General features: G+C 41.6%; 2 protein-coding genes across 2 annotated transcripts in view; both read right to left on the bottom strand.

Moving 5' to 3' along the window:
- Positions 1–196: 196 nt before the first annotated feature.
- On the bottom strand, positions 197–2,421 carry LOC121179427 (retinol dehydrogenase 10-B-like). The gene is made up of 5 exons (XM_041034273.1): positions 1,972–2,421; positions 918–1,016; positions 637–782; positions 417–548; positions 197–317 (listed from the first exon to the last, which is right to left on the bottom strand). The coding sequence occupies exons 1-5, from the start codon at positions 2,419–2,421 to the stop codon at positions 197–199; spliced, it is 948 nt and encodes a 315-aa protein (XP_040890207.1).
- A 6,613-nt stretch (positions 2,422–9,034) lies between these two features.
- The window catches only part of LOC121179313 (potassium voltage-gated channel subfamily B member 1-like), a 31,349-nt gene continuing 16,270 nt past the window's right edge, over positions 9,035–24,113 (bottom strand). The window contains exon 2 of the mRNA XM_041034093.1: positions 9,035–10,888. Within this exon, the coding sequence (XP_040890027.1) occupies positions 9,035–10,888 (1,854 nt within the window). The remainder of the gene's footprint in view (positions 10,889–24,113) is intronic.

The following is a 24,113-nucleotide window of genomic DNA, read 5'->3' as shown; positions in this document are numbered from 1 at the left end:
ATGATTTATGTAGACTCACTCAGTACAGTATTGCTGTGGATAAAGTTACCAGGCAGCCCTGTGCAAACACAGACCAGTGTAGATATTGGGCTCTCCCTTCAAATAACAAATCCATGTATTGAGAATATACTGTATGAGTCTTTGGTGTCTGCATTGGTCCATTATTTGACAAAGGTGTAAGACATTTAGAAAAGTGTTAGGAGGATTTGATGTGTCCGTTGGTGGTCTTCATTTCAATATTCTTGATGAAGGGTAGCATGCATTTGTCACCTCCCATGAAGCGATATGTCGCCACGTTTGCCTCCCAAGGTAGCAATCTAGAAGATTGACAGCAAAAGACCCACATTAATTTCCATCTCGGTCCTAGCAGTTTACACTGTACGTGTTGTTTCACAAATAACCCAGTGGATACTTACGCTCGTGTGAGGAAGGGAATGTACATAAGGCGAGGGATGCAGATCATTTGCTGTTCGGCTAAGATGGCTTTCATGGACTGCTGCACGGTGTAGAGGGGCTGCAGAGGTGGAATGAGACTCCTGAGTTCCTTCCTGGAAGATGTCAAACAAGAAGTGGAGAATGTAGCTTCCATTTGTTAGACAACCAGAAAAGTTGATATAATGAATGACAGTGTCTCACCTGATCTCACAGCCTGCAAACATCCCGGTGTCTACGATATAAGGGCAGACTAAAGTAGTTTTGATGCCATCCAGGTCTTCTGCTAGCAACTCGTGTGTCAGTGACTCGTGGAAACCAACAGCTCCAAATTTACTTGCACAGTAATCCTGGAGGTGAAAGTAGAAACCAGCAGAGCATGAATTGTTAAGTCAGTGAGCATCATGTCCCTTTTGAATAGATTTTCATAGGATGTGTCTGTTCAACTTGTGGTTGAGGAAGTCGTTAATCATCATGCACTTCACCTCTACACATGCAGTGCTGAATAATCCGAGAGCACTGGCAATGGTTACGATGTGACCGTGGTTCTTTGCTTTCATCTGAGGCAGGAAAGCCTTTGTCATCTGTTGGGAAAGATGATATCAGTACATTTAATAGAAATAGAGATGATGGCCTGGTTAACCTGATTAAAATGGTAACTAAGGCCGCGGTCTCTCCTGAGTCAAACTCAAAACCAGTCTTGTCACGGGAGCTACTTTGTGCCCCCTTTTATAGGATGATAATCAGGTGAGCACAGACCCAAATGTTAACCTAGTGCTGTAGAAGCTAAATATATTGAAATACTGTATTATGTCTACTGGCTATCATAAGGTCTCAAACACACAAACATAATCCTATATTTGATAATACAAATAAACTCATCATCATCAACCTGCAGTCTCTTAGGGCAAGGCCTCAGGCCCCATGGGCCCCCAGCTTTACTGTTTGGCCTCACAGTACACTGCTCATTTTTGCCCACATCATCACAGATTCTGGTGCAGCTGCCAACTTTTCCCAACTGGGAATCCTTTACCATCAAGGTGCACTAGAAGTTGGAAGGCGCATAGGCAAAAATAAATAAATAAAAATAAGGAGAAATCACCCGCCCACTGTATGTCTGTTCCTGATATCCTTTACATTTGGTTCTAATGAGCTTACTCTTTTATTGTATGAGCATGAGACTCAGGATTTAAGAGGATCAAGTGCAGAGTCACATGCTTTCTTTACTGGTGGGTTCCCATTAGACTATTGTGTGGACGAGTGGATATAAGCGCGCCCCCCCCCCCCCCCCCCCGCCTTGCAAGGGCATCCCTACTGTGCCCTTATGATGCACCAGCTCTGTTGTGGCACAGCCTGCTCTGGTCCCTTCACACATCAATGCACAAACACTGACCCGAGCCAGCGGGGAGCACCGTAATGAATAGATGTTATGTAATTCACGTCAGCCTGGAAGATCACTGTAATTGTGTGTGTGTACGGTGGAGTTGCGCGGCTTGCACAGGTGTTTGTGCGTAAAAGTGCTTGTGCGTCAGGTCTCACCCAAAAGAGCGCGTGGCAGTTCACCAGCAGAGTCCTCTCCAAAAGCTCGTCGGGACAATCGAGCAGCCTCCGCCCGGCCACCACGCCAGCGTTATTGACCAGTATGGAGACATCCCCAACCTCCGCTCTCACCCTGTCCGCCGTCTCGTAGATGCTCTGACGCTTGGACAGGTCCACTGTGTACGTGTGCACCTGAACTCCCATCTCCCGCGTCAGCTTGGCGGTCTGCTCGTTGGAAGCGGCGTTGCAGTCCCACAGCACCAGGTGCGCTCCCTCTTTGGCAAACTCCAGGGCGAACAGGCGACCCAGCGCGCCCCCGGCTCCCGTTATCAGACAGAGCTCCCCATCAATGCACTTGAGCCTCGGCCGGAGGAAAGTCTGGATGACGGCGGTCAGGATGGAGTAGGTTAGGTCGATGAGCATCAGCAGCAGGTCCACTATAACAATCATGATGCCACAGTCCAGTCCTATCCCTCTGCGCCCACACAAGCAGACCGCCAAGCTTCGGAGTGTTAGTTGTTTCTCTGCGTGACGTGGGATTGGATGTCCATTTTATATAACTTGTGTGTGCCGGATTAGGAGGCAGTGATGGTGGCCACCAATAGAAGGGCTTTTTGTCTAATGACCGAGGAGCTGACCGCATAACCCGTGCACATGCATAACTCTTTCATAAACGGTGGCTGAGTAAAACTGAGGCAAGGATTAAGATAACACTCAGGTCCAGAGCCAAAAGCAGCATATTATAACACTGTTTTACATCAAGTCAAGAGAGGCATGTATATATGCCAGCACAGAATAATGTCTTGATTTTAAGGTGTCATTTTTAGGCTCTTGCATCCTTGAGCAGGCCACATCACAACTCTACATATTTTTTATATAACCAATAACTTGTTATTGATGAGTCATTTCAGATATATGCTGCAGCTGTCTCCCCTCCAGAAGACCCACCACCTATTTCTGGACAGCCATGTGTTTTTGATGATTTAGCTTCACACATAAAAACCACAGTGACCACAAATCCCAGGTTACTTGAGTTGTCAGACTGCAGAATGTGTTTTTTTTTTTAAAACAGAAGAAGCTTGTGGATTTAGTGAACCTGTCCTTTAAAAGGTAAAGAACTATGGCCTTGAGCACTGTAGTCAGAAGTATGCAGTAACTCTTGTGTTTTCTGTTTCTCAGGATTTTTCTGTGACTCCTCTCACACTGAAATATTCTGAAACAGTGTGTAGTGGACTCTGACTCAGACTAGCCTTTAATTATTTTGTGTCCACAGACTAAGGTGTGGTGTTTAGTGTTAAAAAGGCCAAAGGGGCTTTAGTTTAACAGGTTTCTCCACAAAATCTTAAGTGTCATTTAAAGGTGGATGTGAGTGAATATAAGTAGTACCAGTTTTTACTGTCTATACCCTGAAATGTGAAGGTGCCACTCATATTTAAATTAATGCTTTAAAATCTTTTCTCAGACTTGCTTTACTTGTCTTTTCTTTCTGTTCTACCTGTAACCATTTGACTCAAAGAGCATGTTTATTAATTGTTTGTTTGTTTTAGCTTCTACACTCACATGTATTAAATGTTTTGTGAGTATTTCTGGATAAATATTATTGTGCTATATTTTGATTTAGACAATGTATTTACAGCTTTTGATCAATCAACTGAGAAGAGAAGGAACTTCTCTTTAAGTTGTTTCCTCTTAAAAGAAAATTTTCAACTCTGTCTCTTTGTCTTCTTGGAGTTGCCTTGAAATGAACAATATTCTCTTATGTAAAGATTAACTTTTACACTGAGCTTTATTTAACTTTTATGTTAGGGGTTTACCCCTGCCACAGCTGACCACAGTAAATAATTACTTTTACACACGTATTTTTAGTATTTTAATCATGACTGGTCATCTATCACGTAGACATTCCTTTCATCTGTTATAGAAAGTTATTCCTGATCCATGATGTGAGCTGGATTATACAACTCTGAGTAAAAATGTTAAGGTGATAAACTGCCTAGCACGTGTGCAGAAATCCCTGATATTTAGCATTCTTCATGAAGTCACATTTATGGATAATTACTCTTTTTCTTCTGGAACATTTTACGTCTCGTTTTGTTGTTGTAAAGCATGTTACTGTGCTTGTGACCCAGGCTTTAGTGGTTTTGTTGAAGTTAAGACGGTTTGTGTCGTGGGAAAAGCCTGAAGTTGTGACTGGTATTGACTGTGATGTAATCCTCTTCAAAACAGTAGTCATGACGTAACCATGACGTCATGTAACATAACAAATGGGAATCTGTCGATTCCCTCGGAAGAGAACTGGGCTGATGTATCATTACAGCCCTTTTCATACCAGGGAACCAAAATAGTTGTCATCATAGTTTCTTAGTCAGTAAGAACACAACACTGGAGGGTGCTGTTGCCTAAGGTATGCGGTCTCCATCCATAAATCACAAGCTCAGCCATTGCACAATCTCAACTTCCTCTCCTGTATTACATGCCCTGTTGTTATGTATCCAATGGTTTTATAAAAACACATCTCAGTCGATGAAGTGAAGCTCGTGGGGTTGCAACGTTGGATTATTGTCTTTTATTAAGCATCAGTCAGTAAAATTGCTTCAAAATTGCTCATCATAGACATTTTTTTTCCTACAGCTTCTTAGATGATATTTACAAGTTCGGTGTGTCAAAGTTTTTAATAGCGCTACATGCATTGAACAACAGGAAACCACAAAGATAATATTCTACAAAGTCAACTGGTACAAAGTATGAAACTTTACAAAACAAACATTTCCCCAGACACGGTAAGGGCAGCATACAAACCTGTGTGAGCTGAACAGAGGTGATTTATTCCCTGAAGAAGGGGCAAGATTCTGAAAATTAAATTATGTGTCTGTATTTGGCTTAAACCTCTTGTGTGGCGTATTGCGCTCAAACAAAATTGCTAAATAACATCATAACTTGTGCTTTTTGGAAAATGTGTTCGAACCAATAAGTGTACTTCTGTGTGCTGACTTTTTTATTTGCATGGTTGCTAGACAGCAGAGGATTTAGTTCAGAAAAATAAATAAAGTGCAGTTCAGAAGACAAGAAAAAAAAAAGATATAAAAAGCAATAAGGACATTGTTAACATTCATCCAGCAGAGAAAATAGCTGTAACCATTTAAATAGACTATGGCTTGTCCACTATGATGAGAGGCGCAATTCCAAAGATTTCTCAGTGTTTACTGCATGTCTGACTGTTGTGTGATGAATATTAATGAATCTTCACTCTTCACTGTGTAACACATCCTCCTTTTTTTTTTTTTTTTAAATCTATCTAGCCTTTTCTTCAGTTTCTATCACCTTCAGCAGTGAAAGTCATGCAACCATTTGTCAGTTTGACATTTTTATCCCATTATCATGCAGCATTAAGGGCTGGGCTGCAACAAAAATCCCACACACACCAGTGACTGACTGTATGGTTTCCTGTAAGCCTCCGTAGCCCCACTTTTTCCAGACTCTTCTGTTACAAAGTTCTTTCCTCGGGACTCCGTAACACTGTCTGTAAAGACATAGCTGTAACTGAGCCTTTCCTGTTGGCCCAGACTCTCCCTCTGCATGCCCAAGATGATATTTATAGAATCACAGAAATGAACACATCCTCAAAAGGATGCCTCCACCCAACTGCCACTTTTGCATTGTCATTCTGCACGAAAGACTCAAGCGCAGGGACACTCCTTGTAATGGAAAAACACACACCAGTGCTGTGTGCCTAATCTGGCTGGGCAACTTAGTTTCTCAATGACAGAATATGATGGCAGCCTTCTTGCCTGAGGAATGTTTTACCCTCTCAAAAGAGCAAAGAAGAGCTCTCAAACAATGTTTTTAATGGTCCTCTTGTCTGTATTAAAGGGTTATTTGGGCTGAAGTTGGACATACGGTGAAGGAGCTGAGAGCTGCAGCCATTATTGGGAATGCCAGTTGTTGTCAGGCTGACATCTCTGCTGCACTTGTCTCTCCGTCACACTCCACTTCTTCCTATTCCATTCACATTTCACACTCTCTCTCTCTCCATGGGTGTAAACAGCTGAAGTGAACATACATGTCATAACAGCAGCACCTTTGTTTCAGGCGTTACTTGCAGTGATCAGGCTCTTCTCTGTTTTGTTTTTGTGATTTGCTGCAATGTGTGGACCTTTCCCCAAAAAACAAAAGAAAGGGTGAAATAAAAGAATGGTGACTGAAAGGCCTCAAACCTAGATTTGTGTTTACATCATGTTTTTAATCATTCAGACTTCAGCAGACTGAAGCCACAGGTGAGGAGGGACTGAATCTGTGAAGAGAATGTAAACCCTGTGAGTATTTGCAATATGTTATTTGAGTCTTTAAGGACTCCATCTCCACAAATTAGGCTACTTGCTTGTATTGAATGTGAGCCATCCAGTCATCTCAACCATCACCATGGAAACAGTGGTCGTTCACTCTACTGAGTGAGTGACTGCACCTGTTTGTTTTTATGGATTGGGCCTTTTTCATGTAAATGTTTGGTGCATTTAGGTGTAAGTGCACAGGAAAGACATTAGAGGAAGGGCTGGGAATGTCTAACATATGACTAACAGCATGATGACCCAGTTCTCTTTGTGTTTCTTTTTTTTGTACAATTTGTTTAATTGTCATTTGTGCTCCAATAGACAGGACACAGCGACATATTCATTGTGCGGGGCAGGCGTTTGTTAAAAGCAAAGGCACAGAAATATCTAACTCATGTCTAATGATTGCAAACAACCATACAGAGTAAATACTTCTATTTCTTTAAGCGTAAAGATTCACTACTAAAAATAGATGCTTTGTTGCATGCTTGCATGATATGCTGTAAAGTTAATAATGTTATACAACCATGCTTGCATGGGTAATGTAACAAAGAACATGAGGGCAGCAGGTGATCAGCACCCAGGTTGGTCATATGTTTGGAGTCAGGTGCATACAGAAAAGCAGGATGCAGGATATGTGGTTGAACTAAAGTGGCCTACAGACACATGATGTACCTCCATGCTGTTTGTGTGCCTGAGTGGCGAGCTGTACGTAGCTGCGAGGTGGCTTTATGTTCGTAAGAGATGTCATGTGAACTCATACGAGCATAATGTTTTGGATTTCTGGAGGCGAACCACTTGCCAAAATCCACAGTGTGTAAATAATCAAATTAGCTTTTGAAATTGAAGTAAAATAAAGTGCTGTGCTCCCTCTTCATTTTCCTTCTTCTGTTTTTGATCCTCCGTCAACATTTTCCTCCTTCAGGTGCCAGTCCTGTCATCTGTGCATTCTCCAGCTTACATGTTTGTACTGAATGAGCAAGTATGGCTCCCTGAAGTATGTCAGATTCTGCTGTTTAGAAAAGGAATGCTTAAATTTCTAACATTTTGAGATAAAACAGTAAAATTTACTATCATTTGTTTGACTTATCAGAAAGAACAATTCTTTGGTTCTTCACGTTGCACAAAGGACAGAGGGACAGACATTTACAGGGAGACAGTAGCAAACAATACAAATTTATCTACTATATATTGTCTAATAACTCCATCAAAATAATGCAGTACATAATAGAAATGCAAAACTATGAGATTAACACAATAAATCATCTAAGAGTCCATTCTTTTAGAAAATATCTTAAAAATATAAATTATTTTGATTCTTCACCTTGTACAATAAATGTGTATCTTCGTAATATTCTACTTGTATAGTTTTACATGTACAATATTCACACTCCTACAAAACTGGAAGTTCAACACTGAAAATCTGTGATTTTCAATGCTGCCTCTCCAGCCATAGTGATACTCATTAGCTCTGTCATTCTAGATGAAGTTAAGTTTATCAGCTACAATAGGAATGACTATTCCGAAACTCCTCCGAAACACCTTTGAGAAAGTTTTGAAATAACGAGAGACTTTCTGATTTTCTCCAGATTTAAAAATGAACTCTGACTACACCAATCTGAGGGACACACACAGACATTTAGAAACAAACAAAATATGTAAACAAACAAAAATAAACAGTTTCTTTTTTCTTCTGTGTTCATAATAAAAATAATCATCATGTTAAGGTGCTCCCTCTCGTCAGCAGTCGGGGCACAGCGGGAACAAGAAGAAAATCGATGGAAGCAGCCTCACAGTGTCTCTCTGGGTTGTCTTAATGTTTTCTGTGCAGTAAAAAATGTCAACGAGCAAGACACTAAACTCCTGTTGAAAAGAAACAGACTGAAACACTTGATTCTCCTCAAGTTCACGCTTAAGACAAGAGACCAGTAAAGTTACACAACAATAAATATACTGAAGGTTAATCATTATTGCACACACTTATGTATGTATGTGCATGTGCTCTCTATCTGTGTGCCCCTGTCTGTGTTTCTCACTCATACAAACACAAATATAAAACATGGGAGACAACATGAACTAAGGCCAGTTTTGAGGAAGGACGTTAAAGGAAGCAAACTATACATTTTCCCAACATGTTTGTGGTACCATAATTATACACTGTATAATCATAACTGAAAGAAAAATGTATGATCCCCTTTACACTACAACATAGTTATTTTGAACTGTCTCAACTGAATATGTTTCCCAGTTTGCAGTGCCACGTTTCAATGACCTCTGTGGTTTGCTACTGATTGGACAGCCTTCGCTAGTGGCTTTATCCAGGGATGTCAGAAAAATAGGTTTTTGCTTATAAAAATGATATTCTGTAATCTTATAACTAGGTTGTAATTTTTAGATGACAATCTGGGCTAAAAGAAATGTATAAATAGTAAAAATGACCAGATGGGCATTTCTTGCCATTTTTAAAACCTCTTATATCAGAATCCTCTGAAAGTAAATTCTTTAAGGAGTCCTTGGTCAGAAAAAGTTTGAGAGCAGAACACAAAAATCTTTCCCTTCATCCACAATTATTTTATTTTCATGGGAAAAGTTTGTAATTCTTTAAATGTTCCTGCAAATGTTTTCAGTGCCTTTCATATTTTTGGGAGGTTCACTGTGCTTCTTATTTGCTCTCCAACACCTCTGCTTCCTCCCCCTCTGTCTGTTTCCTCAGGGGTCTCTCACTTATTGTAACTTTAAGCATTAGAGTGACTCTTCTCTCCCTGAAGTGGCTGTAGTTCCTGAGCCACATGGTTCTCCTGCCCCTCTAACGGCAGTGTGCTGTTTCCCAGCTTCCTCTGCAGGCCTTCCATGTGGTTGGACCCCTGCTGGAAGCTGGAGTGATGGCCAAACTTGGGGCTGGCTTTTTCCAGGAGTCTTTGGGATGGGTTGCTGCCTGAACCATCATGCAGGTGCTCCTCCTCATCTGTGTCAGCATCAATGAACTTATTGATGGATGCATCGTGGAATGTGAAGATGCTGGGCAGTAAATTCTCTGGGCTCTTGGTGGGTGTCCTGCTGCTGGCAGTTGTATAGACAGACACCTCCGGGCTCTGCACTGATGAGCTGTCTGAAAAGGCTCCTGTCCCTGTATCCTCACCATCTCTAAAGTTGACCTTGAGCGAACGGCTTTTAAGGGGGTTGTTGAAACGCGGGCCCCTGGGGCTGCCAGAATATGGGATGGGCCTGGTGCCTTGTCCTGTCAGGGGTGTAGTGGTTCCCTGGGATCCTTCATGCTCATTTTCCAATGTGGGCTCCAGGCTGGGGTTGGTGCTGACCTTCCCCGGCATGTTGCTGATGGGACTGTGAGAAAAGCGAGAGCTCTCAGGAAAGTCAGTGGCACAGCTGATGAAGCTGTCAATGCTGGACATACTCCTCATGTCTGTCACTGCCTCCCCTGTGCATGAGATGGCTTCAGCAGGGATGTTTCCCATCTCAAATTCCGCTCTCTGCTTAACTGCTTTGGACAGCGGCCCTTTTTCCTTGCTGTTGAGGTTGGGCTGTGACTGGGTCTTGGCCATCTTGTTATACATTTCCTCCAGTTTCTGTGCACTGAGATGCTGAGGGCTGCTCGAGGGCTTGGCCTGCTCTTGGTAGCTTGACTCAAGGGTCTTCGTGGGGCTGCTGTGGCTGGCCTGTGACTTGAGTTTGGGTGTCCCTTTCTGCTGACTAGGAGACACATGATTATCATGCACCTTCTCTTTCTTTTCATCAGCTTTTTCCACCATTACATCCATGAGCTCAACACTGCGGCCAAATGCGTCTTTAATGTTCATAGAAACAATGCTACCATTTCTCTTTGCCCGCTCCAGGGCCTCCCTTCTTTTAATGGCTTTCTCCTGTCTCTTTTGCTCTTTGTAGAACTCAGAGAAGTTATTTACAATGATGGGGATAGGCAGGGCTATCACCAGCACTCCAGCAATGCAACACAAACCCCCAACTATCTTTCCCAGTAAAGTTTTTGGGTAGATATCTCCATAGCCTACTGTTGTCATAGTAATGGTAGCCCACCAGAAGGACGCTGGGATGCTTTTGAACTTGGTGTCCTCTTCATCCTTTTCTGCAAAGAACACCAGACTTGAGAAGATCATGATGCCCATGGCCAAGAAAAGGATGAGCAGGCCCAGCTCATTATAGCTCCTCCTAAGAGTGAAGCCCAGAGACTGAAGACCTGTGGAATGACGGGCCAGCTTCAGAATACGCAAGATCCGCATGATCCGGAAAATCTGAACCACACGACGGACATTCTGAAACTGCAGCACACTCTTGTTCGATTCTGTTAGGAAGATGGTGACGTAGTATGGCAAGATGGCCAGCAGGTCAATAATATTCAGAGGACCTTTAAAGAACTTCCATTTGCTGGGTGAGGAGAGGAAACGGAGCAGGTACTCCATGGTAAACCAGGCAATACACACGGCTTCCACATGGGCCAGTTGTGGGTTGTCTGTGGCTTGACCAAACTCATCTGTGTCCTGCAGCTCTGGAAGGGTGTTCAGAGACAAGGCAATGGTGGACAACACAATGAAGAGGATGGAGATGATTGCCAGGATCTGGAAAACAGGGGAAAAAAAGTAAAAAATAATGAAGAATAAACAATAAAGTCTAAATCTCCAGACCCCAGTGCTGTATACTCATCTAGCGCCTTTTTCTAAGGATAGCAATGTTGGTCAGTTAGTGTCCCTCTTCGTCAAGACTGAAACATCTCAACAACTATGTTAGTATTGTTAGCATTTAGCTCAAATCACCACTATGCCTAAGTGCAGCCTCACAGAATTGCTAGCTTGACTGTAGACTTCTTGTTTGGTAATATTTAGTTTATGAAGTTCTCTTGAGTGTCACATTGAAAAACATTTTTAAAGTTTAGAGTGTGTTGGTAAGGTGACAAATCACATGCAAACAACTTATCAGGATATGCATACTAACAAAATAGGGATGGCTTCAGGCTAACTGCATGTTCAGTCCAGTCTTTTAATCTTTGTGAAATAAGCTGCAAACATTTGATCAACAGCACATCATTTCACTGATGATGGTCGCCTAAAGTGAAATGATTAAAAGACTTAAAGATTAAAAGACTGCACTGAATATGCAGTAACTCTGAAGCCATCTGTTTTGTGTTTGTGCGAAGGATCCTTCTCATTACATGGAACCTGTAGCTGGCAATACACTTTAAATTTTTATTTTGAAAAACTATGTCATTGATATTATTATCACAACAAAAATAAATGAAAATGTAGATCCATGCAGTACCTTGACATCATGCATCACAGATTATACATTTAATGGGGTAATTTTGTCTGTTTGCAATTTGCAGCATTGCAAAGTTGGGTAAAGGGGAATGTTACAGTGGATGACCTGTGTAGCTAAAGTTAGCAGTTGACTGCCCCTGAACTAAATGCTGAAAGTTAAAATAAAGTGAGATAGTGCTTTTAACAAGGTCAGAGGAAGAAGGTCAGTCCCATGAGAAACTCCATTTCAATGTGTCAGACTGGCGTGGTTCCATTTGTGACATTAAACTGCGTTTCATAACTGGCAAAAAAAAAAAAAAAAAAACACCCCAACTAGTAAAGACATTTTCTGATGATATTAGTTCACGGCCCATTTAACTTTTCTGGCTGCTTTCTTCATGAGCATTCATGAAATGCCATGTCAGCTTTTCAAAAGAAATAGGGTCAGAGATAATGTGATCTCTGGGGCAAAAGTTTTTTCTTTTTTGCTTCTCCCTTCAAGTGTTGATACATGTATTACAGAGAGAGACAGAGAAGGAGGGAGATGAGGGAGAGAAAGAGTTTGAGATTGTGTTGATATATATTTTTAAAACCCCTTGCCACACTTGCTCTTCACCATCTCCCTCTCCATTTCTGTTCAGTGTGGCTAAATCCTTAAGCGCCCGAGGCTACAAGAAAATCACAATGTATTACTAATGCTTACAAAGCACACCATACATGGTCAGTGAGCCTGACTGACAGACTACTGGAGACCTCTGAGGCACTGAGCCACCTACTAATGATATAATCTGCTGAGTACAATAGGGTCTGCTCATAGTGCTAGGGATTAAGAAGGGCTGCACAGTTGTGGATGTGTAAATGTGCCACACCTATTATTCCTATCTCAGAGTCAGTGTGAAATCCAACACAAGGTCATTGTGGAGGCTGTGTCCCAGGCCAGTGGCGAACAGGATTATTCCCTGGTACCAATCAGCAGCCATAAGCTTTAATTAATCTTGACAGGTGACTGCTTGTACACCTACCTTGGCCTTTGAGGACAGAGACTAAAAGCAGAGGAACCCTGCTGCGGAGGGTTAGACTAGAGTGAAGGCATTTCAAGCTTGGCGGCTAAATAGTTCAGCTGTGAGAGTGAATTAAAGGGTAGACAAAAAATGTAAACTCTATCAGGCCTTTCCCTGAAATAGCCTGCCTCCCAGTCTGGATCCCAAGAGTCACCAAGTGATGGATGAAAACTCTCAAATACGACCCATTAGAGATAGATTTCTTGCTGAATAATCCCACCCAAGAGAATAAAACAACTAATGTAAACGTGAAACATTAACATGGTCCCTGTAACAGTATCAGTTTTAAAGTCAGAGTTACTATTTTCAGTGTTTTTTGAGGATGTGGTCAGATAGGTTATCAGAAAGGAAACTGTACATTTTGAGCACTGATTTAGCAGCTGCATTTTAAACAAGAAACAAGCAGAGAGGCGTCGGCTTCTGAGCCTCAGTTTTAAAATGGGCTGTCCAGTGGAAACCGCACTCATCAGATCAAGGCTAATCTAGCCTGACGCACTGACCAGGCCTGAGCGTGGCTAGGGGATCATGCTGAATACAAAAGACATTGTTGAAACTTAAACTAGGAGTGTTGTGTGAAGAAACAGCTGAAGCACGACCAGCTCCACCTACAACCAAATTCTCTGTCTTATTCACCTTTCCCCCTCCCACTATGGGCGTGCGCCAACCTGAGGTCAGCCTGAGAAGAGATTACAGGGATGGATGTGATCTCACCACAGAGATAGACTGAGAGAAAGAAGTGTCGGACAAGGACACTCAGCACAGAGGAAATGAGGCAAACTCGGTCAGAAATTAGGGAAATTCCCTGGTTAGGCAATGTATTGTGGTGCGCATGCAAGTATGATTTGTGTATGGAGGGGTGATGCTGTTTCAGAAATGAGGAAATTGAATATGAACATCTTTATATAGCTGCCAGAGAGAGCAGACCAGGAGGAAGAACAGGCAGTTAGAGTGAAGTGAGAGTACTCACTTCACTTTAATAGTCTGTTCTTCACCTAAATGCCAAAATGCATTTGGGTGAATATATTTGACTATGCAGATGGGATATTGAGACACAGATGCACTGCTAAAGAGGGTTATGGTTCGTGTTGTGTTGAATCATTAGCTCATAATGACGAGCGCTGAGGTCATGGGGACAGTGCGCCTCACTTCCTGTTTGCATAAACTCAGAAAGTGAAGATGAATCTGATCAAGGCTGCTGCTACTTCTATAACAAACACAAACATAGATGCATAATGCACACACACACACACACACACACACACACACACACACACACACACACACACATACATGTATATATATTCACTCCAGGCTCAGTAATTAGCCCCAGGCCTCCCTTCCCCACAGACCAGGAGGCAGGAGACTAAATATTTAATATCCTCCTGAAGTGCAAGCTAGCCTGTCCTGGAAAAGGTGTGTGTGAGTGGGTGCTCACTAGGCCATGACGGACGGCAGAGCCAGAGAGGTAGCCTAGTTTTCACACTGCTTTCACCACACCAATGTTAGTTCTGCTTCATTCCTCATAAAAGGAGGGATGGACAGGGAAGGAGAGTTTCTATATGGCAGGAGGTTCCTCAGAGAGGGAGCAACACATCAAGGTTAGGAGTTCAAGAATCACTTGGTGTGTAACAAGGTTGCGCTCATTTCTCAGGAGTGAAAAAGGAAACATTTCATAAAAGAATTTCCCAACTATGTTTTATCAATGCACATGATGGACAATCTATCTTGTTTTCTTCTATCTAGGGTCTTTATTCCTCTTTTATTTAGTCTCATTCATTCCACTCACAATCAAAGGAGGGCAAAAATACTTGAAAGTTATATTTCACACAAAATATATCTTTTGATTATGAAACACTGCGCTTCAGCTGTGTATTTTGAATGACTGGTGGTGAAAATGATGTAAAATGTTTGTAGCTTCCTACTTTCTAGTTACTCACAGAAGTGGTATATTTCCATGGAAAAAAAAACATTCACAGAAACCTTCCTGCTGGCGGCACTAGAGGAGAAGTCAGGGGATCATGAAAGTCTGTAGGATTCATCTTCTGGGAACCATGAATGTACCAAAATTTCACAGCAGTCCACCCAATAGTTGTTCAGATATTTCAGTCTGAACAAAGTTGTGTTGGATGTTATCCAGCATTGCAAAAATCAATTTTTTTTCAAGATGCAGTAAAACCTTACACATGACCCTGTCAAGTTCAAACCAGGCATATGCATACAGCTCTAGCATTAGAGCACCATTAGTCTAAATCTAATTTAGCTCACTTATTGGCCTATTCTTCTTCTTCTTCTTTAGAGCTCAACTTATTGTTTGCATACATGTTCTTTACAGATTGATGTGGTTTATCTTGATTAATTTAAGTTTCTGTGGAAAAAATAAAGCCAGAGCATTGTCACCCCCACAGTTTTTACTGTTAACGTAGTTTAAAGTCAGGAGGTTCACACGGATCCTGACATGCAGTCCAGTATTGCAAAATTGAGATGACACATTTTGGGAGATTTTTTTTTTTCTTCAGAGGACTTAAATAGTTAGGTTGTCTAATTATTGGTGAATCATAGAGCTTTACATATTGAAATATTTTGAGACAGAGAAATCAGGAGAAGGCAGAAGGCAGAAGAGATAAGACAGAAGGGAGAGAGCAGCTGGGGCAAAGAGAAGAGAGTCAGATAAAGACTGGAAGCGTGTAAGGAATGAATGAAATGAGAAATACAAGACACGTAAGTGACATTTGGGTCTGAGAACAAATGGACGTGATGAACAAAGTGGCAGCGTGGTTGCCAGAAGAAATCTTTTTGTCCAGTATTTTGGGTTCTACCTTGTGTCACGCTGTGTGAAATGTTGATTCACTTGGGGTTGGTCTTCATCGTAAATGGATTTGCCCTTGTCACCACATGAGATGAATCAATGGAGAGATTATATTCCACAGTGACTCACTCACTTTATTTTTGTTGGGTGCAAGATGGCATCTCTAATCCTCTTATTGTACAACTTCTTCTGTGATTTGCCAATAAATGTTTCTTGGCCCTGTGCGCTGACAGCTGACCTTCCTCCTACAGAGTATGCTTTGGTTTTGCTTTAGTTCCCTCTGCGGGTGCAGTGAATGGGTTTTTGTTTTGTATTTTTTTTTAGAGTGGAAAAGATGGATTGAATTACACTGCCAGTAAACAAGTGGAGAACTGTTTCCTCACCAGACTAAATGGAGAGGCCTTTTGCAGCTACAAGCACTTCCTCCCCAGGGTTACAATCATCTTCTTGGAAACTTCCACGTAGAGACCGTGGTGCAGTAAAACTACTCTCACCTGTTGCCCTCACGCATAAATTAATTACAATTAACCCCTTAACACAGAGTTTCCCACTTTTGTTTCTGCTTAAGTAGTTTTGAGGTTGCTAAACTACAAGGCTGGTAGTATTTTATATTTTTGTTACTGTCAACAAACCTGAAACAACTGGGAACTATAGTTTTAAGCAAACTCATTCAAACAGGAGAAAATAAAGCATTTGTTAGGGACTATTTTCAGCAGTGGATTTGGTGCTCAAGTGAATATTTACTACAGCAAGATGTTTATGGGATTGACTTAAAATAAACTACAGTGCCCACGTTCATCATAATGAAGGAATATGTCACCCAGTGGTGCTCACTGATGTGTTTGTAATGCTTTTTGCACAACAATGGCTCCTCTGTGGCACAGTGGGAAAAGATATATCAGGCTTTGGCTACTAGATAAATATTGCTCACAGAATCAATTCATTGCTAGTTTTAGTCTTTATTATGGAATGTGTTGACCAGACTTATCCCCTAAAATCAGCCTATAAAATTTGCTCTGTCACTATCATGTGATCTGCATTGAGCTGTTCCAACTCTTTGTTGAAAAAAACCAAAAATCCATGCTGTCTTGTTATGGCTGCACTAATCCATGAAATACAAATATTCTAATTATAAATATTCTTGTGCATGTCAAGTAGTTTTATGCACATTTCCATCAGACGTTCAAATAAAGCTCAGTGGTTTTGAGCAAAGTTTGTCTGCATGGCATTGTTACCTGTCCTGCCGTTAATGTGTTCCACCTGTGTCTAATTGTCTTCCCGCCTCCTAATGTATTTAAGTCTTGTCCTCCCCTTTGTCCTGTGATCGTCTTTGTTCCTGGAGTGAAGCGTTCCAGCCTTTATTCCTAGTGTTGCTCCTTGTGTGTTTGCTGATTTAGCGTCATGTTTGTGATACCTTTGCCTGATTGTGAACTGTCTTCCCGTGTACTGTGCTGTCCCGCACAGGCATGTGTTTGCAGTGACCCTGGCTACTGCTTGTTTCTTAAATACTGTCACTTTTGTTTCAACTATCGTGTCAGTGTGGCTGATCGCTATAAAACTGTTTTTTTTTTTAGTGTAATTCAGTTTAAGATTTGTAAGGCATTATATTATTTTGTGTTTTTTTAATACACACTCACAGATGATGTGGCCCAAATAAAAAAGCCTTGAAATCAAAAGTCTCAATAAACTGACATGGAAAGAGGAACAGAAACAACAATTCTTTTAATTCTGAATTACTTAAAATTACAATCTTGATGAAAAGCAGTGAACAGTTTCTGATTACATAAGTGCCCCCAGACCAACTTTCCCATCTGTTACTGAACCAAATAGGCAATGACATTAAGCATCTCCCAAACTGACAAGAGCTCCTGTGTCCCACACAGATGTGCCCTCAGCCTCATCTGCCTCATTTCACCTTGCCTGGCAACATTTTCTGTCCCACCTTTAAGCCTATAGCAGGGAGCCTGTGCCTATATGAGGTGACAGGGAGATGGATTACTGAACTTGCGGCTATGCACAGGATGTGTCCTTCCAGAAGTGTGAAGGTGGTGCTAAAATGATGAGACACACAGACACAGGGCATTAAGAGTGTGTGAACATGTGTGATTTTTGTAGGTCTATCTATGTAGGTCTATCTAAGCCCTCCACAATGCACGGAAGTCAGTATTTGCAAAGAACATTTTATTTTATTTTAATGGTCAGGGATGACAATTAATTTTAGATGTATGATTTTAGTATTAAAGGTTATGGAAATTAATAATAATTCTACAAAAGCTCCTGCAAGTAACAACAAAAATGATAACTAAACAAAATAAAGAAATGTGTGTTTGTATGTACAACTGTTTGTGTTTAGCTTAATGTGACTTTTCACTGCACTCAAGTTCATTATTGGGAACTGGAAGGGGTTCATAGAGGCCAAGTGTCTGTGTTTATGGAGGAGATTAATGCGTTTTTGGCATGTGTGACAGAGAAAAGGTGAGAGGATGAGAAAAGGCACAGAGGTAACACTGTGAAAAATGAAGACAAAGTTAGAAAGTGACAGAGTGAGAAAGTGAGATGAGAGATGTCTCCCCTGTGGCTGATGTACAAACCAGTGCTGTCGCCCAGAGTGTCAGTCCCCTCTGATAAAACACCTGTGCTTTTGCCATCAGCCTTTCACCTGGGACAGAAAACCTTGGCTCTGAAACATCTGGGACGCTTGTGTGATCAGGTGTACACTGAATAATAAATGCCGCAAGATTAAAACAACAGCTTCTGCATGTGCTAATAATTAAAAGATGTTTTAGAGAATTTAAGAGCAAAACTATCTCATGTGCGTTATACTGAGCTACTGCAGAGATCTCTCTCCCTCCGCCTGAGTAATTTCATAAAGGATATAAATCAGTTTAAGCATGAAATGAAAGACTGACCCACGATTATTAAGTTATAAAATACCAGACAGGAGCTGATCTACAGCCAGTGGAAAAGGAGACTTATGGATCCACATCACCTTCATGATGTAACACTATTGATTTCAAACTATAAATTGGTCCCCAGTCCCCAGAAATCCCCCTGCATCCTGCTGCTGTTACCTTCTGTCCATGTGTTGAAAACTGTCTTTAATATGGGTGTTATAGTTCTTCTGCAGAGGAGATATGGTCCCTATCCAGTATAAACAACTAAAATATGTCCATGTATACATTTACCAGTTGTTTCTGGTTTTCTGTATATTTGAAAATGCATTCTAATTCATTTTCTTGACAAAATGTGGGTGCGTGGAGTGGAAATGTCATTTCAAGAAAATGGGTGACACACACTTGTAGTGGGTGTTTACTGGAAGTTTTTGTATGAGAGAGCAAATTTATTTGCATCCTGTCAAAAAGCTTGTTAACGTAGCTCCATATGAGGTGAAATAAGCTGAACCTTTAATGAACTGTGTGCTGCCCCTCTCTGCACACTCTGCTGAGCCTGAGAGACAGGCAGGTCTTCCTCACAGCATGTGCCTGTCTAAGCCTGCTGTGGGAACCCACAGTAGGCCGGGGAGGCTTTCCTCTAGCAGGCTGCAGAAAAAGCACGGGTGCCCGTGTTGGTTGAGCCCTAGTGATAGAAGTGTGGTATCTGTGATCCAGAGATGTACAATTCTGATAAACAGCAGGCTTTTTTTGTGTGGGCCTGAAATGCAGCACACTGCCAGTACTTGTCGGCTTACAGCACACTCACATCTCCACTCAGCGAAGACACATCACACCCAGCTGAAAATGACAAGTACTCAAAATCTGGCTTTGTTCTCGATACTTGTTTTTTTTTTTTTTTTTTTTTTTTTTTTTTCAGACTGGAGCTCCAGCTGTCTCTTGTTGCTATGGTCTTTGCTCACTGGCGGCGGAGTTTGCAGGCAAAAAAAGGACGGAATATATCCCGATGAATCACCACCCACTCTGAGAAAACGGACCATTTGGCAGCGTAGTGCATGAAAAAATTGTTGTTTCTTTTTCATCTTTTATTATGAGCTTTGTGGTGTGTTCATTACACAAGAGGATAAATACCAGCAGAAAAATCTGCCAAGCTTTGGTTGTGTAATTAATATGTCAATCAGTCAAGTCAAGTCAGGTTTAATTGCAAATCGAGCAAGTAATCAACATCAGGAGACAGGCGGCCTGTAGAGAAGCAGGAGCCACAAGACACTAGTAGCTTTAATGCAGATTACGACCAGAATGCAAACAGGGGTCAGGAGATTACATCACAAAAGGAAGTTCATGACCTCTGTCAGAGAAAGTGATTGCTGAGAATCAATGAATGAAAGCGGATGATTAAGTCACTTCCAGTGAAAGCTTTGTGACAGTAACATTAGACCAGTCATCGTTACACCATTATGATGAAGAGGAATATCTCTTTCCTGCTATTTACTCGCCCACCATCTCCATGGCTACAAAGTGCAAAGCCTCATCATATGGCTTCATCTTAGACCTGAAGTCTGATACAAGCCCGTGCCAAGCAGCGTATACCGAGGCCAACAAGATGCCTTTGCTGATCTGGTGTCTGCTGACAGTTAATTAATGTTCACTAATTTGCCCGTCTCCGGTGACCTGCCGCTGTGGCACAGAGACCCTGGTTGGTGTTTACCATAAGGGGTCCAGGTCACCAGGTTCCTGTGACATGATTGAGTGTCAGCACTGAGTGGGGAGAGTTACCCGGGCTGCTTACAGTGAACACCACATGAAACAGGAGAGGCCTGGTCGCTGCCTGTAATCCTACATGATGCCATATCAGTTCTGCACTACAGTTTCAGTGCTAGACATTCGGTGACATTCAAGACAGACAAGTCTGATGCTCACGTGTAATCAAATTAAAAGGTACTGTACCGTAGTTTAAAGGAACAGTCCAACATTTTATAAATAAATAAATACACTTATTTGCTTTCTTGTCAGGAGTTAGATGAGATGATCAATACTGTCGTGTCAGTCTGTTAAATATGAAGCAACAGCCAGGAGACAGCTTAATTTCGCTAAAACTAAATAAAAATCTGCCTGACAGCACCTCCAAAGCTCATTCATTAACACGTTATATCTTGTTTGTTGAATCTGCACAAAAAAATGAAGTGCAAAACCAACAATTCCTTGCCAGATTCAACAAAGGAAATGCAACATGTTAATTAATGAGGTTTAGAGGTGCTGGTAGGTGGATTTTGTTACCTGTGGACAGACCCGGGCTGGCTTCTCTAATGTTTATGGCTTAAAACTGGGACCTGAGTACCAATTTCGTACCATAACATGCAAATGTCCTGGTATGACAATAAAGTTCCTTGATCCTGATCCTGTTTCCCCCCTGTTTCTAGTCTGTTTGCTAAGCTAACATCACATCTCACCTCTCTGTATGTGCCCGTGAAACTGCTAATGCATCAAAACTAAAATTATCTTAACTGGTCCCAGTGTGCCAAGCCCCACTGCTCAGTGTAGCCATGACAACAAATTTACCAGGTTGCAATTATAGAAAGCGCTGTGCCACTGGATGTCTGGCAGAATCTATTTCCTTCTTCACCTTTTCCTTTTCCCTCATTGTGACTTTAAGTCTCTCTCAGTGCATGCGTCTGTCCTTTCCCCCTTTGTCGGAGTATGAAGATATTTCTGTTTTAAGAGATGGATAATTAGCAAATGGTTAGTTGTAACGCCAGATGGCACATGTACTGTGCTCCATTCGGCAACATAAGCTTCATATAAAAACTCTGTGATGAGGAAACAGAATGCACAGAGACAGAAATGGCCCACAGTCTTGTTTTAAAATCACTCATGCCTCAGCATCTCCCGTGGATTAATTAAGCATCCAGCTGACACAGCACTATATATCCAAACTCAGTGTAACTGCATGGCAGGTTCCACCTCTAGATTCTTCCAAGATTTTGTTGCTTTTTTTTTGTAAAATGAAATCAGTCACTTTTCTTCACCTTCAGTACGATTAGCTGACTTTACACATGACAAATCAAATCTAAGAATACGCCTCTTGCACGCAACACAGATGCTGTGTAACATAAAACCATCCATTTTTCATCCTGTAGAAGTGAAACACCTGCTGTGTACCAGAGTCTTCTCTTAAATGATTCAGTAGGAGTGGAAGGACAGACCAAAGAACTTCCTACCTGACCATCAAAAACCACAGCTGCATGTATGTGTGTATGCATCTGTCTGTCCAGTATGTCTTCTGCAGCAGTGTCAGACCACTAAATGTCTCCCTGCCCTGCTCATATCTGTCCAACTATGCTGTACTCTGGAGGCCACAGCACTCTGACACACCCACCCCTTCATCCTCAGTGGTAAAGTGAGGCCAGAGATACATAATGTAGAAAGAGAGCAGCAGAAAAAGATGTTTGAAGTGCTGGGTATAGTGTATAATGTATGCAGCTGAGATGCACAGGCACTAAAGCGCCCTAAGGCAACAGGCAGAAAAGAAACTTTAGAAGTGACCCATTTTTTTAACACCTCAGTGAAATGCTAAACGAAGTTGTGTAATAATGATCGACTATCAACACTGAGAAATGAAGCATATTGAGTTTTCTGTCCTTCAACTGTATGAAGAAAGAAAGAAAGAAAAAAGAGAATGAAAGAAAAGGAACCGAGAGTCTGGCATTTACAAGAAGAACAGTTTAGAGGGATCTAACCTTTAAAAGATGAACATTCATTCTGAGCTCAGAGGCCTGGGATACAAACATACATTCATTACAGCTGACTTTGTGATGGAGCTTTTCAATTCAGGCTAAGAAGAACATGGCGGCAGAACTGGAGTGTACAAAACCTACAGTAAACTATCCATCGCACTGTGTGTTCACAGTGAAATTTGAGAATGGGGCATTTTCAGTGTACGTCAGGGCCATGTGGCCTTTCACTCATGCCGTAATAAGAGTGGACAGAGATTGTAATGAGACAGAAAAGCGTGCCCGGCTGTCTGTCACAACATATGGCGAATTTCAACAATGGCAGGCAGCTGTGTGCGATGTGTGTGACTGACTGAAGAAGGATTTGCACACTGATGATCTAAAAAAGAGTGAGGTCCATCAATACGGTATGCAGAGGGATTAATTGTCATGGTATTATGACAGTGGAGGAAAGAAAACACCCTGTCTCCCTTTCTCATCCTATTTCTCCCCTTTTTCTCCTACATGCGTCAACACTTATGTGCCCATGCAAATACACAGACAAACACATGAACTGGCAGACAGCGGCACAAAGTGTACGCAGATCTCCTCTTGGGGAGACTGCAGTACCTTGGTGTACAGCTCAGCTGATAGTTTCCATGGTGACATGAGGCTTTTTAGCATTTGCATAACAGATGCATCAAGGCATTCACAAAAACAGGACACAGAAAACAGAGACCAAGGGACATGTGATCATACTGAACGCCACTCAAAGTTTTTTTTGTCAGGCTGTTTCCTGCTTCTTCTCTGAAACATTCACACAGTAACACAGAAAAAACGTATCTTGGATTTATCTTGAAAAATAATCGATCGATGGTTTCAGTCATTTTGTAAGCACATGCGCGCACTCACAGCAAAATTTGTACAAAGGGAAATGCAGTGTTTTTCTGGCTGTCAGCAAAAACAATCCTACTACAATTCTTCAGTGTATACTACAATTACAACTATTGCTACTCGGCAAGGTCAAGTACTCAAAGTTTACAGTATTTGTACAGCTCTGAATAATAGTAACAGTGACAAAGGGGCTTATGGTGCCTGTGTTATATAAACAATAAATCAACACTCACATCAAGCTCAGACCCATACTAACAAAACCAAAACAAAAATCTCTATAGTACAGGAAAAAAAAAAACAAAACAAAACCTTGAGCACAGTTTCACAGAGAATTGAGCTCCCAGGATGCACCACTCTTCATACAATTTCGATGTGTTTCAAAGATGATCAGACAATAGTGATCCAGACCCTGTTTTAAGGTGATTGGCTGAGAATGTAAAGATGTAGTATATATGGGCTATGTATTACAAACAGGTTAGTGGCTGTAATTGTGTAATTTGCTCTCTGTGTCATGTCTAAATCTTGCCATCATAAGACTGCAGGAATGATAAATGGCTGCAGATCATTAGGAGTTGGCACAGATCTGCTATTGACCATAGCAAAAGGCTGATTTCCAGTCTGGAAGGGGCTGAGTTTTCCAGTTGTATAAAGTCTGTGTGCGTGTGTGAAATGGGGGGAGGCAGTGACGATGATTTACAAGTGGAACAAAGCTTTAAATTATAGCAGGATGTGTTTAATGCTGCTGCCATCCTCAAGATCCTGCAGCTGAGACACTAGGCAGAGAGAAAGACACTAGTATCTGTAGTATCTGGTCAGATTTGAGTAGATGCAATCCATTTGTGCCAGACAAAATCATCATTTTAAAATACAGAACACTATAGTCTCATAATTCTATGGCCTCACTTTAGTTTCCAAGACATGAGGCTCAAGTGGAGAGCCACACTCACTGAAAAAAAAAAAAGGTTGAAAAAACACGTCAGACTGGTGGGTGATGCTCCACACGCTGCCTATATCCATCCAGCCTATTGTAAACTGGCCGACAGTCAAGCATGCTGGCCCAGCCAATCGCTGCCATACATGGAGATTCTGACCCCAGATTAAAACACACTTAACCGGCCTCCCTCTGCTTCTCCTGACCCTTGCTGTTTTCTCTGTTTACCCAATCTGACCTCACCTCCAGTTTCTCAC

Source organism: Toxotes jaculatrix, chromosome 3 (genome assembly GCF_017976425.1).
Source record: "Toxotes jaculatrix isolate fToxJac2 chromosome 3, fToxJac2.pri, whole genome shotgun sequence".
NCBI classification, from domain to species: domain Eukaryota; kingdom Metazoa; phylum Chordata; class Actinopteri; family Toxotidae; genus Toxotes; species Toxotes jaculatrix.
Note: the sequence above shows the minus strand (reverse complement) of the source record. Positions and strands in the feature narration are given on the sequence as shown.